We start from the raw sequence: 15688 nt of genomic DNA on the forward strand, positions 1-15688 counted from the left end.
TACCAAAACTGGTACCTTCTCAGTATTACAGGTGAAGACTGTAACACTTGGGTATTGTAGTTGGAAACTTAAGGCAAGTCAGCAGTGAAGTAGACTGCATTTCAATTATAATGTCACTTGTTAAAGGTTTTTTTGGTGTTTTGTTGAGGGACTATCGTGTGAGTGAATTGTGAATAAGTGTGCGAGTCATCAGAAGAGAGCAAAGATGTGTTTGGGAATGTGTGATGTTACATCTTAGCCCTTGATCATCAACAGGGCTATGTGGACAGGAAGAAGAGGGAGAGAAAGTGGTTAACAACAAAATAGAAAAAGAGAGGGAGAGAGATACACGGATGGATTAACCTCCATGTTTAATCGAGAGGAGAGGGATGGTGGCATAAGCTTCTGTCATTACAGGCTTTGTATATCTGCTATCAACCACTGATCCTGTTTATCCTCTTGCTATCTGTTCCAGAGAGGGATACACTACTATTTACAAAGGTTCTAGATACATTTTATTTATGGTAGAGCTTTTATTTACACTACTGTCTCTTATCTGATTTTTAAGAGAAACAGGCTTAACGACTGTACAGCAAAAGGTCTGGTACACAATGCAGATGATTTAAGAGATGGTTTGATGGGCATGTCAAGCAACCAATCACAGTTTCTTTGTTTTTAGGTGCTGTATAAGGACATAATCTGAAATAGATTATACCACAATATTAAATCAGCCTTAAAACAAGCAGTTGTACAAAAAGTGCCAGTAAAATAGAGGAAATGTGTTTAGACTTTGTGATCAGGATTTCTGTCCTTCCAAAATTAAATACAACATTTTTTTGTAACTTTGACAACAAAATTGTATATGCAGATCTGCTCGTGGGTATCTAGTAGTTTACTTGCTACTAAGTGTCTCAATCATAACTTTAAATCAAAACATGATGCCACCAACCTGGCCAATTTTGGCAGATCTATTGATTTTTTTCATCTTCAAAAGCATTTGTTGTATGAACACGTTTGTATCTTGCAAAAACGTTTTTGTTTCCAGGCAGACGGATATAAACCCTCTGTGCCTTTACTGATCAAAATTGCATAAAAACAAGAAATCATATTAGAGCTTCCCAGATTGAGAAAGTGCTTTTCAGTTTTGTCCGAAGGTCAGCAAATGGACTGTGAGCGAACCATTGAGCAAAAGAAAATGAGAAATTAGAATGTTCGCCATAGTCACTTGTGAAATTGTATTTTAAGAAAAGAAAAAGTTATTTAAATTAATTGTGACTGATGTTAACATCTGCCTAGCATCACTATATTCTGAGTTCTACAGAATATAGTAAGTTATAATTTGTTGTGTTTAGAATGACATGAGGATGAGCAATTTAATATTTTTGGTTCATTTGTTCATGAACTATACCTTTAAGGCTCCCATGTTAATCATGATAGCCTAACACCACTCATACGTCCTATGCTGATCAGTTACTGTGTGATGGATGATGTAGGCACTGAGACGATAGTGGCTTTTTAGGCCATTTGTCATCCGTCAGTTTTTCCATGTGACATAATGGCTTGAACTGATTTATAGTCATACTGGATTAAATGCAAGGCACTCAAGCAGAGACAAAGACACACATGACAGTGCATGCCAAGATCTGGTGTTATTACCCCCTTTAGCACAGACAAACATGTGCATGCTTTGAACCAGAGGGCCAACCTGCCAGCAATTGGGTTCTTTTTTCCCCCATGTTAAAATATGCAAAGTCAGCTATAAGTAAGCCATTTATAGGTTTATTTCACTAAAAAGTGCAACTGTTGTTGCTCTATGGTACTATCCAAGCATCCCTCTGTTTATTTGAGCAGCCCTGTCCAGACCGACACAGTAACATTAACTCAATCAGTGTTGTGAGTTTGGGCCGGGACTATCTGTTTGCCATCCAATGGAAGACAAACACTTCTCAGAGGTTTCTGACACCGCTGGGATGTGCTGTTCTTGGACTAGTTTTTTTTCTGATACAAATCTCCTTATAATGTCATTCTAACCACTCATCAACATTACTGATACCCAAGCAAGCTGAAGCTGCAGCTTTTGGGTTGCCCTGTTTTGGGATGCTCTTGGTAGGTTTGGAGCCTAATGATTAATCAACGCCCTGTTTTGGGCTTTGGGCTCCCAGCATGCTGGACTTGCCCTGACAAGCAGTTCCGCCACTCTACAGTATGATTCTCTCCAAGCCACTTCTAAGATAACAAGTGTCCAGGGAACTTGACTCTCCAGACGTGGGCATACTTTATATTGGGGGGAGCATAGCAGCCAGCATCTAAACAGCAGATTGAGGCTTGGTCTCGATGGTCTTGAGCTTAGTTGAGAACTCAGCAGAGGTGTGAGCTGTACGCCTCAGAGAGTTTCAAGACATTTGATTAATGCCAAGTCTAACTAAGTTCATGTTAGGTTTTTCTTGTTTTCCCTTGTTTTCATTCCCTCGTTCTACTTAGTGTGTTCTTTGTTGACGTAATGAGTTATTGCGGAGCGGAAAGTAGTGAGGAGTAGAGAGATCATGGGTAAATGGTGGCTATGCAGCTCATGAGGCTGAAGAAGTAGGTTAAACATGCCTTGGCTGAAAATAGACATGACTCCTATTTGCTTAGGAGCTTCACTCTGCCCTAGGGTGTGCTAGGCCCATAATTCCCTCTATATTTTATGGTTGATCTCTGGCTCTACAGAGCCAATGGGAGATGGGGAGAGCTGTGGCACATGCTTATTTAGGACAGACCTTATGGTATGGACACTCGGGGCTGTAGGCCTCAGAATAAGAACAAGTTCTACTGTACCATGCCTGGTCCTCTTTGGATATGGGACATGATCACATAACCCTTCAAAAGAAGACATGTGTGATGAAATCTCACCCCATATCACCAGAATGATATTCTCAAATTTAAGTAAAGTAAGGTTTTGATTGGTGAAGTAGAGCAAAGCCTTATCGAAAATGTAAGTATCATGAAGTGTCTGTGTTTCTGATATTGCACTTCAGTTAGATTCTCATTTGTGTTTAGATTTAAACAGTTAAAAAGACAAATGTATGTGCATCAGATGATGAAAATGATAGATTTCTGTGTGCAAGATTATAACAGAGAAGCATTAGTTTATAGTTGAGCATAGTGCCTCTAGTACATAATTTGACTGAACCAGGGCTGGACTGGGAAGGGAAATTTTCCTGGGATTTTACAACAGATGTAAAAGATGTTGAGGGGGGAGGTGATCCAAAAGTTGTTCAGTTGGGGCATTCGCTGTCCTTTTCTGCATATCGTGGCGCCGTTTTGTGGTCCGTTGTGGATAACGCGGCAGCTCATTTTTGCTTAATCGTTGCCCATTCGGCACGTTTCGTGGCTGACCCACCGGCCGCTTCGGTTGGCCCGCTGGCAAGTCCGCCACTGATCAGCCCCAAAGTGTGTAGGCCCACCAGAAAAAAACCCAGTATGCAGAGGGTTGTGATATGACAAAACTAGATTGTGCCTATTATGTTAAATAGAGTACAATGTATTTCCATTAATGCATGCATTTGTTTAAATTAATAAACTTAGAAAGTCTTGGTTGAAAGGAATATTTCAACCAAAAATTATAGTTCTCTCATCATGTACTTACTTCTCAAAAGACTTTCACACACACACTCACACACACACACAAATGTTTTGATAAGAGATATGGTGTGTTTTTGTCCATAGAATGTAAGTCAATATGGTTTAACACTTTCAAGACCCAAAAAGGACATAAAGGCAGTGAAAAGGTAATCAATACAGCTTGAGTGGTTTAATCCATGTCTTCTGAAGCAATCTGATCAATGAGAAATAGACCAAACTGTAACTCCTTTGTCTCTATAAATATCGCCTTCAACAGTCTCTTTTGCGATTATGACATGCACCTCGATTAAACGTATCTGTCAAGTGCAAGGAAGTATAATCAAGTTTCAAATCATTATCACACCATGGAGACTGTAAATGGCCAGATTTATAGTGGGAAAAAAGTTACGTATTCCTATTCCTTTATGCTGCTTTTATGTCCTTTTTGGAGCTAAAAAGTGTTGGACCCCATTGATTTGCATTGTCTGGACAAAAACACCTCATATTTCCATCAAAATATATTTGTTTGTGTTACACAGAAGAATGCCTCACCTTGGTGGCTCAGCGGTTAAGGCTCTGGGTTACTGACCAGAAGGAATGGGGTACAAGCCCCCAACTGTTGGGCCCTTGAGCAAGGCTCTTGACCCTATCTGCTCCAGGGGTGCCATATCATGGTTGAACCTGCACTCTGACCCCAGTTTAGCTGGGATATGCAAAAAAAATAATTTCACTGTATATGTTCAAAATGTATAATGTGTGGAAAAAATAAATAAATAAATACTGCTTCTAAGGCTGCTTCCTTAGTAATCCAGTACAGAGCAATTATACTTCAAAAGACCCTTCTGTTTTTTTCTTTCATTCTCTTTTTTTGGGGGGGTTTGAAACAGATATTTCTCCTTCTTTCTGTATTTCATCTATCAATTTTGTTTTTTTTATTCTGTTGCCACTAATGCTGTTTAGCACTCACACATTTGTTGAAGGGCTTGGTTGGGAATCGAGGGCTCTGCCAAAGCCCCCCCACCCCATCTCTCTCTCTCTCTTTCTCTCTCTCCTTAAGTACATTAAGGCAGTAATTGGTTTCTAAGGGTGCACACTTCAAAAATGAATTTTGCTGCAACTGATTCATGATTGTCCTCCCACAGTAACACCAGCATTTGATCTGTTTCTGCTGAACTGGAAAATTGTGGCATGAGGTTTGAGTGTTTGTCAGAGTATTTCTCTCTCTCTTACCTCTGTAAATTTCTCACTGTGAAGGAGAAAGTGTGTCTCTGTCTCAACCTCACCATTGTCACAGTGAGCACAGTCTCGTTCTTCCTTTGGAAGCCATGTTTGCCTGTGTCGGCCTTTTTCTATGGCCAGACTGTGATCACTGATCCTGTATTTAGTGAGGATCTGTCTCTGTTTTGGATCTCTTACAGTGTAGAGATATTCTGTCAGATTATACTTTCTGTTTAGGGTCTGATAACATTTCAGTATGCTTTGGTCGTCACTTTCATTTTCTCAATGGTCCAAATATTATATTTTGCTTTCTTTTATGATTTGGTTTATTCTGATTTGGTTTTGTTCAGCAGTGCTGGTCTGAAACTGGTGTTTGTTAGCTGTTAGTGGGTTTGAGAGTTTCAGAGCCAGCTTACAACATTTTATAATATAGACCATCATGCCAAATGTAAACGAATGCTTTTTTAAATCAACAAAGCATGCATACATTTTACCTTTGCTTTTTTAATGAACGTGCTGGTTGACTATCGAGCGTGTGAATGTGGTCGGTGGTGCGGTGGTTTGTTAGGAATCCAATCTGACTCCTACTCGAGACTCTTTGCTTGGTAAGGAAGGCCTGCATGTATCCGGGCATTCGACATACAACAAAAAGTCTTCCCCAGATTATGTTCACACAAATGCCTCAGTAGTTATTGGGGTTGAATTTGTCTCCACTCTTATATAATGGGTGTATTAAGCCCATACTCCAGGTATCAGGAAAGTAGCCAGTTTGCAGAACCAGATTGAACAGTTTTAACAAGGTTCCTGCATTGCTGCAGGGCTGAGCTTCAGCATTTCTGTTCTAATGTTGTCTAAACCATATGCTTTTCTGGGTATTATTATTTTAAGTGCATCTGTCAATTCTCCTCTGCTTGTCTGATAGTCTAAAGGGTTTTGTTGATTTTTGTATTGTAGATTCCAATTGACCAATTAAGGTGTGAGATTTTCTGGAGAAATGTATTTGAATAAGTTTTTAAAATAGCTTTTCCATTTATCTTTTTTGAATGGCTATGTCTTGGCTGTGTTGTTTATTTAGACTGTTCCATTTTTCCCAGAACTGATTATCATTAACTGAGTCTTCAGTTTTATTAAGAGTGTGGTTTATATAGTGTTGCTTTTTGTAGCATATTGTATTTTTATAATCCCTGGGTGCTTCACAATAATTTTGTCTGGTTTCAGCTTTGTGTGGCTCTCTGTGTTTTTGGTTGGAGAGCTGTCTGAGTAGTTTTCTTTTCATTTTACATGCTTTAGCAAATCAAATTGTGTCCCCTATTGGTGCTGTTTTGGCGGCATGAGGGGACCTACACAATATTAAGCAGGTCTTTTTTATGTTGTGGCTGATCGGTGTAAGTGAGCTGCTGTGAATGTGGTTAGGGCTGTGTTCTGTTCTGTCAGGTGCCTCCTGCTTTTGTGTGTGAGGGTAGATACTTTGCCTTCTCAGCTAAGACTCTTAGTTTTGCAAAGTCTCTTTCAAATTGCTGAAGTCTGTTCTTTACAGTACAGTACAATTACAGTGCCATTGTGATACAGGGTGATGTTGAAATTTGGTGTAGTGTCCAGATAAAGTTCTATTTCTACCCATTTTTAAGTCTTTAAAATTGGAGTGCTGAGTGCCAGGCATTTGGGTACTCTGTATAAAATTGCAGGTCTGTTTTTACTTTTCTGTCATTTATTTCCATGAAGTCTGCTCTGAGAGTTTCTGGGAATTATCTGATTCATTTAGTTTTAAATTTCTTTCTTGCAGTCTCGTTGGTTACATCGTCAGGTTATGTGATAGCCAGAGTGTTGAGGTCCCACCACTCTGATGAGGCACATCCATCTATTGTCACCTTGATTGATTTAGGCCTTTGAAATTTAGATTGGTGTGAGGTTATCCAGATGTCAGAATTTGTGATTGGATTCACCATTCTCAGACTATTGGCCTCAGTGTGACATTCAGCCCTTTGTTTTGTCTTAGATGCTTTCATACTTTCCACTTTGCACCTCCAGAAAAAGGCAAGCAGGCAGACCTCACTTTGATTGGTTTAATTTTATGTATTAAACTTAGTTGTTTGTTTCCCTTACGTTTCCAATATTCCAGTCTTTTAAATGCACTCATTGCACACTGATACAATCAGCTTCTCTGTTGGTCTGTGGAGTCCTTAAAATGCTGTGAGATTTCCAGAGTGTTTGTTCCAAAATTCCAAGTTTGTTTAAAAGCAATTTAAGTTCAAATGACACTTTGTTGTAAAATAGAAGGAGCTCAGGAGTGCATGTCTCTCTCTCTCTCTCTCTCTCTCTCTCTCTCTCTCTCTCTCTCTCTCTCTCTCTGTGTCCCTCTCTCTTTTTCTTATTCTCATGAATACTGATTATAATATGCATTAATATCCTAATGCTATTTTTTTCAGTTCCATATTATGATGTACTACCCTCCTATTAACTCTGCCAATGGCATTTTTCTGAAAGACACAACACCTATAGACATTTTTCGGGCTGCTGGCATACCACGTTAGGCAAAATTTCCAAACTGAAGCAGGCACAGGCATAATGTTGGCAATTAAAATGCCAAGGACAATAGACTAAGAAAAATATGAGAGTGAAAGTTTGGCAGCTCCTCTCTCAGTGCCACCTGTTACAGCTGCACCTGCCAGCCTGAGTAAAACACTGCAGCTATTAATGATGCACACCTTCACCAGCTCTAAGCTTTATCCCATTTGCTGGACTGTTTTCCCCTGTCAACCTTTCCTTTGTACACAAACATACTCATAAACTCAAAGAGAGCAGATGTGCACATACTGGTGCACACAATATATACCCTGGGTAGGCCAACAACAGGCCACACACATTGCTTAGGGAGTCTTTGTACACTAAGGTTGTTTAGTAATAAATGCTTTGTGTGAAAGCCTAGCCATTCCATTCCAAGAGGCCAATTCAGCTGTAAGTGCATGAATGAGGACCTCATATTCAAGCCAATTCACCATCTGCTCTAAACAGCAGCAGCAGAAGTATTCAAGTCAAGTCAAGTCATTTTTATTTATATAGCGCTTTTCACAACACACATCACTTCAAAGCAGCTTTACAGAAAATCATGCATTAACAAAAAATGACACGGTAATGTCTATAAAGTCTTAGAGGGATCATTGTGTAGTTTGATTAAAATATGATTGTAAATTGTGTATAAAAATGATATAATTAAATAATAATTCTATAAATTCTATTTAGAACCCATGTAAGCAAGCTGAAGGCTACTGTGGCAAAATATTGATGGAAGAGCAAATAGAGTGCTGAGAGACTGCTCTGAGTCTGTAAACTGGTCATCAGTAATGTTAAGATATAATCTTAGAATCAGCATCATCACAGGAACAGCCCCTCTAGAGCAAATGTGGGTGGGACAGTTAATCTAAAATATATACTGTATCAACTTGCTGTCCTGTCTAATGACCTGTGTGTTCTTTGACTTTTGACCTACAGTACTATCCAAAAACAAAAACAAAATTGCTTGTTTTTTAACAAACTAAATTTAACCAAAAGGAATTACTTTCTTGACACCTTTGGCACTCACACTTGAAAGAAGCTGCCCAGCTGAGTATTTACTGCTACAAAATAGGCAAAAAGCAGTCTAAAGTATTTATATTCAGATGCAGGAAATGGAATTGAGTGACGCAGTTTGCTTTATCTCCAAACAGAAACCATTGCTAAACACCAATGTCTGACAATTTTACTAGTTGACAATCTGTCAGCTGTGCAGATTTCCACAAAACAGGAAGGAACTGAAAATCAGCTTAGGGGAAAAAAAAAGACAAAAAAATGAGAAAAGAATGAGATGACCAAACTTACAGAAAGGTTAAGCCTTTATCCAAAAATGAGGTAGCATATGTCATGTGATAAACTCTTGATTAAAAAAATCAAATACAAATACAAATCTGAAGAGATTTTGTGGTGCCAGCCTGGAATATCTCACTGTTAAAATAACAATGTCTATACAGATAGAATTTCCATCTGTTGTCATGTATGTAGGCCCCCATCAATATTATGAGCTATGAAAGCCCCTACCCTGATGCCGTATCTCTGATTGGCCAACCTGCAGATTTCCATAGAACAGAAGGACATAATAATTTCCCCCCAAAATCTTCAAAGGAAGTACAAAAGCAGATTTTGTCTGGGCCTAGGTATTTCTAAAGGCTATCAGGGATGTTAAAGCTCATGTGCGTAATTTGATGAATGTTCAAATTATTTCCTGTCTTCCAGCCTAACAAAGTCAACTTTAAGTCAGCCATTTGCAGGATGATTTTTCCTAAAAGTGTAACACTGTGGTTCTGTGGCTCTATGAAAATGTGGGTCTGTTTGTTGCCTGTCTAACCCAATGGCGTAAGTTCAGGGTGGATCTATCTGTTCATCCAATGGAAGACAGGGGTAGTGTAGCAACTCATAACATCATAAATCATAACATAATAGTTGCACATAATGTAATAAATGTTTATAATGTTACAATTTTCTCAAAATGTAATAAAATAGGGAGTTTTCTAAATTTGTTTGAAAACATGATTACTTTTGCAATTCAGTTTTGAGGTGATAGTGGCACTGAGATTGCACTTCTGAAATTACACACATACTAATGTGCACCAGGTAATGTGGTGTAGTTACAATAATACATTTTAAGGTCAAAATAAGTAGTGCTACATCAAGCAGCAGAGATTTCTCACTCCCAGAAAATGATTTTATGTTTCAGGAGGCCTTGTATTTTTGTAGATTCAAAGAAAAATACTGTGACCTGATAGTGTTCACATCCACTATAATGGTGTTCTGTAAAGGGCTGGTTATAGGGCCCATTAACACAATGGTGCCTGAGTGATTAGACCTCCTGCAATTCACATGATGCTGTAATATGTCCAGTGAAGATGCATTTTCTCTGGATCCTCATACTGCACTAGCTCAAAAGGAAGACTTGGACACACCTCAAAGGTGCAAAGTCGCTAAACTGTTCTGCCACTTTTGCATGTGTTATTTCAGTGCAAAGACCTGCATTTTGTTCACTGACCACCTGCAATCCAGTTTAACCTGGTGCTAAATACGCTACATTTAGTCATTGTTTTTTTTTTTTTTTTCTTGTGCAAACACAAATTTTTATGCAATATGTATTCTATGTATAGTAAATAGAATTGTATTTACAATAAAATTATTGTTTGTGTACATTTTCTATTGATCAGCAGTTAAAATCAAAGGATAATGAAGTGTTGTAGACACGGTGTAGTCAAGCACACTTTGAGCATTTTAAAGAATCAATTCAGGTGTCTGGATCACAGTGGAAATGCTACAGACCCAGTAAAGTATACCAGGTCATGGTAGACTACTACATCCTGCACAACATAACACTCAGAACCATCTGGCAAGATGGGGAATTTTGCCATGCAAATTGCTTTCATCACTACATTTTAGCTGTGTTTGCACCATTACCTGAATTGCATGATTCCTTAAGTGAATCTGATGCTAAAACAATGCAGAGAGTGCATGCTAATAAAAAATTATATCAGTGGGAGCAATTAATTCTCAGTAAATTACACGATAACATTCTTAATTTCTTACAAATATACATTTAATAAAACAAAATTTCAAGATTAAACAGGAAGTTGAATGACATTGACATGAACACCTCTCCATAGACACAAATATCCACACTGGTCATGTGTGGTGTTCTATATGATTCAGATTCATATATAAATGCCTTTGAGTGGAAGCAATGGAAAGAAGCTAACGTAAAATTGAAAAACTTTTCTATGAAAAACTCTTACCTGGTTGGTCATCTGAGGTTAGGTAGAACTATAGTAGGCGGAGTAATCCAGAAACATTGGGGCTTGTGTTCACCTGTAGTAACCCTTCTCTCAGCTGAGATGCCTAATAAGATGGGGCAAAGGGCCTCACAAGTGTCAAAGTGCTGATGAGGATGGAATATCCATTTTAAAAAGAGAATCTAGCTGACCAGATGGGAAAGAGAGAACATTAAATGTGGAGTAAGAGAGAAAAGGGTAAAAAAAAAAGGTCATATGGCTATTTGGAAAGGAGACTATTGGCCTTTTGCTTTAACCTGAGCAAAATGTAATCCTCTCTATCTTAAGCATTCCTGTATTGTTTTCTGTGTACTCTTTAATCTTCTCCCAACCTGCTACTCTGCCCTGGAAAGCTGTTTGTAAAGCTTTTACAGACCAGTTTCTTTTTTGATATTTGTATGCAGATCTTGCTACATCGTATATCAGATTATAGGGCACAGTATCATTCCGCAAGTAAAAATCCCACCCCCCCCAAGATATTTAATGATTACTGAGGTTGTTTATATATGCTTCTACTGAAGCCTTCAGTTCACATTATTTCAACTTTGTTTTAAAAAAATATATAAAATAATATTCAATTCAGTTCCTGGCGAAAAACTGCTCTACCCATGATCCTGAGTGAGAAAATCCACCAATCAGAGAATCTTGGCAAACAAAGCGCACACCTCCATGACGCACTGTGAATGACGCAATCAAGTCAGTCTCCCTAAACTCTCAAACGACTTGTATAATTGTATAGATCAAAATATTTCTCAATATACTTAACATATATTGATTCTATAATTATAATAACCAGCTTTATATCAATTGTTTTATATTTTTACATTGTTTTTAACACGATTACATAATTTTTTAACTTCATGGGATTGGAGTTCATTCCTTTAAGAAAGACGTTAATTATTTAAGAAATATTTTCAAATGATTTTCAAATACTTCAAAGTCTGTAATGTTGTGATTTACCTCAGAGCTAGCTGTTTTGTTTCTTTTATGAAAGATTTTATTAAATTCCTATAGAAAAAATGAATAGGAAAAATATTTCCTGTTCCAATATGGATAAAAATTGGGTAGGAACTGTTGCGCTCTATAACAAGGCACTCTGGAATTTTTTATTCTGACATAATAAAGTCTATTTATTTATTTTATTTCTTAAATGATACAGTCATTTCAACACTATTTATTTCTCTGGTAAGTATTCATGTAATAAGTTGATAATGCACAGTCAGCCAGTCATTTTCACAGGGTAATCCCAATGTTAGTTTTCTGATATTAATTAACTGACTGCACATTTCCCTTTGTTTGTATTATAAACATTGCATATTAATCTTCTGTGGTTCGTTCTCTTTCTCTCTCCCTCATTTGCAGGGTATGGGACCCTCCAGTATGCCTTCTGTGCCCCTCATGGTAGGCTGTGGCATATCCTGCACGGCTCTTCTCATTCTGCTGCTCATTTATGCTGCCTTCTGGAGGTGAGATCAATAACACCCTCGATTGACCCACAGCCAACAACACAGCACAGACCTGCAGAGAGCCTTTTTGAATTTAGCTTCAAGGTTTTGCTATCCTGTATTGCTAATAGGATATGAGTGTGCTGTGTTTGCACCATTCCCCTAGTTTTGTTCCCGGCACTCTTACAGGCACGCTTATACCTTCAAGGATAATTTTTTTTGCAGCATCCCATGTGGGGTTGCCCAGAATGGAGTAGAGCGAGCAGCTGGCATGTGGTAGATCCACACTTGGCCAAAACTGCAATTTGCAATAATTGGGAACAAATGAGGGATGGCGAGAGTCGCCTGTAGCAGGACAGGATTATGTGGAGAGAGTTAGTGAAGGCTAGCGTGTCTGCTAACAGCTCTGTGTGGCAGCTGGCCTGTGTGACACCACATCCAGAAAATGGGCAGCAATGGCTTTGTGAAGTATTTTTTCCTTAAGAGACTGACACAGAATGTTCTCCACTCTGCAAGATGCATCAGGGTCAGTGAAGTGAAAAAAGCAAATCGGACGGATCTCTGTGGAGATGAAGTTGCCCAAAAAGTATTTAAACATAGCAAAATATCAAACAAATGATAATACATGTTCTCAGAACTAAATTCTTTGTACTTTTTACAAATACTTTTAACTAACTGGACCCAAGTTCATTTTAATTGGCTGTAGGATGTCAGTGACCCTCAAGTTCACACAGGTGTCCTAGCAGAGTAATGGCTGCAGCATAGATCTTGGGTATCTATCCAAGAACTGCCCATTTTGACAGGGGAAGCTATCTAACTGACATATAAAGCGAACAATCACAGTCAGTTTTGTCATTACGGGGTGTTTAGGGGCAGGGTTTTATTATGCATCAAAGTAAAAGACCAACATGGGTAAATAAATGATCTATATAATGACACACGAGTCACGGGAAAATAGCATAAAATTTATAGTACAGCACAGAAAACCTCATAATAGAGAATTTCACAGACATAACACAATTAAACAAAGCAGAAAATGCAGCTCTGCTCATGGATAACCGCTTTACTTTCTGATCTCTCTCTCAAACAAATATCTGAATATCTTTAAAGGATTTGATGTCTGGCAAACTTGGGCAAATTCTGTGAATATTTCATTGTCATTCTATCAAGTTCTGTGTGCATCTACTCATGGAAGTTTCATCAAACCAGCCAAACATATTTAGCCAATCAGACTTTATTGAGAAAGCTTTTTTCCAGTTATGTGTGCTATAAGCATCAGACAGATTCTGGGTATGCCGTCTGAGGCTGAGGCAACTGGCATTTCTCATACCATTACAGATACAGTATTTGATTTTTTTAATTATTGTCATAATTTTACTCACCCTTATGTCATTCCAACCCCACATGCCTTTCATTCTTATGTGGAGCATAAAAGAAAAAGAAAAGAAATAGTGATAAAAATTAATATTCCTGTCCTTCTTTTTAATAATTTGGCAGTTGATATGGGCTCACTTAAAAGCTGGTAATGTTTAAACGTTCCACATTTTAACAATCAGAAAGTTGAAAACCTAACAAACTTAGTTTTTGAACTGTTGAATGTTGCATGAAAAGTTTTCTTTTGGTACCCTTTGCCAATGCCACTTGGTTTGATATTCAATTTCCCTAATGCAGTGCTATAAAAAAAAAAAATATATATTGGTTATGTACTTTGGGCCACTGTATGTGTAGTTTCTGGGTTTATATTAGTGCATTTCTCTATTTCTATAAATGGATTGATGAATCCCATGCAGCAGGTGGGAAAGACATTTTGCAATCAGATATTTTTCTCCATACCTTGTACTTCCTCTCTCCCAGCTTACTGCATCTGCCACACTATTAGAAAGCTTATCACTGGCCTCCACTATCACTCAGACCACTGATCCAGTGGACAATGCTATTGTCCTCCTGGGTAAAGCTGGCTAGAGTTGACATAGTGTATGAGGACATTTTGTTCACTGGTTGTGTGTAATAAGCCGTTTTGGGGTTCATCTGTAGGTCATCAGAGATGCTGCTAAAGTTGTCAGTGCTCAATGTACTGAAGAAATGAAAATCTTGCCTGCTTTATAAATAGATCCTGTACCGTACATGTCATAAATATATATTGGTCCTCAGAGATTTAGAATCACAATATTGTCATAACTGCACAGCAGTTTATGCTGTATTAGTTCTCCAAATACAGCGGGGTTCAAAATTCTAAGACTACTTGGGAAAATTCGGTTTTGCATTTTTTCTACTTAAATATATTATTTCATTACATATTATATTAAAATTTTTTAGAGAAAGTTAAATGAAAAAATGGTAACAGTCTTCAGTAATGTTCTATTCGTTAACATTAGTTAATGCATTCTGTATCATGAACAAACAATTAACAATGTATTATTTTTCATCATTTATTAATCATTGTCAATGTTAATGTGAGTAAAAATACTATTGTTCATAGTTCATAACATAGTTAATGTTAGTTCATAGTGCATTAACTTGTGTTTTAACATATACAACTTTCGATTTTAGTAATGTATTACTATGTTGAAATTAACATTAACTAAGATTAATAAATGCTAATATATGGTCCATTATTAGTTCATTTTAACTAATGGTGCTCACTAATGTTAACAAATGGTACCTTATTGTGTAGTGTTGCCAAAAAAAATAAATAAAAAAAATTATACATTTCAGAATTTCTTAGAATTAAGTCCTTATTTTGCTTAATTGACATATTATGCAAAACCTGATGATCCATGCTATCACAGTATGATTTGATAATGTTTCAAAGAGCATCCTGTATGCGTAAATGGAAGCAAGGAAATCTGGCTTTCGTACAAAGGAGTTAACATGGTCAGTATAAGGGATTTGCTAATTTGATTATTGACTAATAATTAGTGCAGAATTTCATTTTATGTCATGACATTTCTTTGAATTAATTGTTTCAAAATCACTATAATTGTGTTTCTAGTACATTGGTTATTGTACTTAGTATATCTGAAGTTTCAAAAGCATTGTTTTTGAAAAACAAACATAGATTTTGAAATTAAATTTGGTTTTGCATATCATATTTGCAATGTGCACTCACTGTATATGTGCTTTTCGTTTTTTCTTTCATTTTCAGATACATCCGTTCAGAGAGGTCCATCATCTTGGTGAACTTCTGCATGTCCATATTGGCCTCCAATGTGCTTATACTGGTGGGACAGTCCCAAACTCTTAGTAAGGTAAGGATGTACACGCATGTATTTGGCTATTCTTGTTTATGAGAGATAGAAATATTAAAAAAATGCATCAACTTCAAGACAAACATTGTCAAACCTCCATATATGAGGGCAAAGCCGCCTCCCAGGCGAGCCCAGACTCCCTCGAGACAGTAGTCTGATACAGATAACTGGTGTTTGTACTCTCTCCAGCCTGTCATGATAGTATGTAAGTGGCATCGATGGAATTTGAGAAAAAGCAAGACTCGGGCACATTTCTAGGCGGACGTGTGTAGCAGTCAGACGTGTAGATGCCGCTAGAGGGTCAGCTTTGTGTCAGCCATATCAGTCACACTGAGAGGGAGTGAGATAGACT

The 15688-nt window shown here is 37.6% G+C and overlaps 1 protein-coding gene across 1 annotated transcript in view; it reads left to right on the plus strand.

Moving 5' to 3' along the window:
• The window catches only part of LOC127620361 (adhesion G protein-coupled receptor B2-like), a 449688-nt gene that overhangs the window by 367692 nt on the left and 66308 nt on the right, over nt 1–15688 (plus strand). The window contains exons 18-19 of the mRNA XM_052093573.1: nt 12006–12109; nt 15234–15336. Of these exons, the coding sequence (XP_051949533.1) occupies nt 12006–12109; nt 15234–15336 (207 nt within the window). The remainder of the gene's footprint in view (nt 1–12005; nt 12110–15233; nt 15337–15688) is intronic.

This window comes from Xyrauchen texanus, chromosome 26, assembly GCF_025860055.1.
Source record: "Xyrauchen texanus isolate HMW12.3.18 chromosome 26, RBS_HiC_50CHRs, whole genome shotgun sequence".
NCBI lineage: Eukaryota > Metazoa > Chordata > Actinopteri > Cypriniformes > Catostomidae > Xyrauchen > Xyrauchen texanus.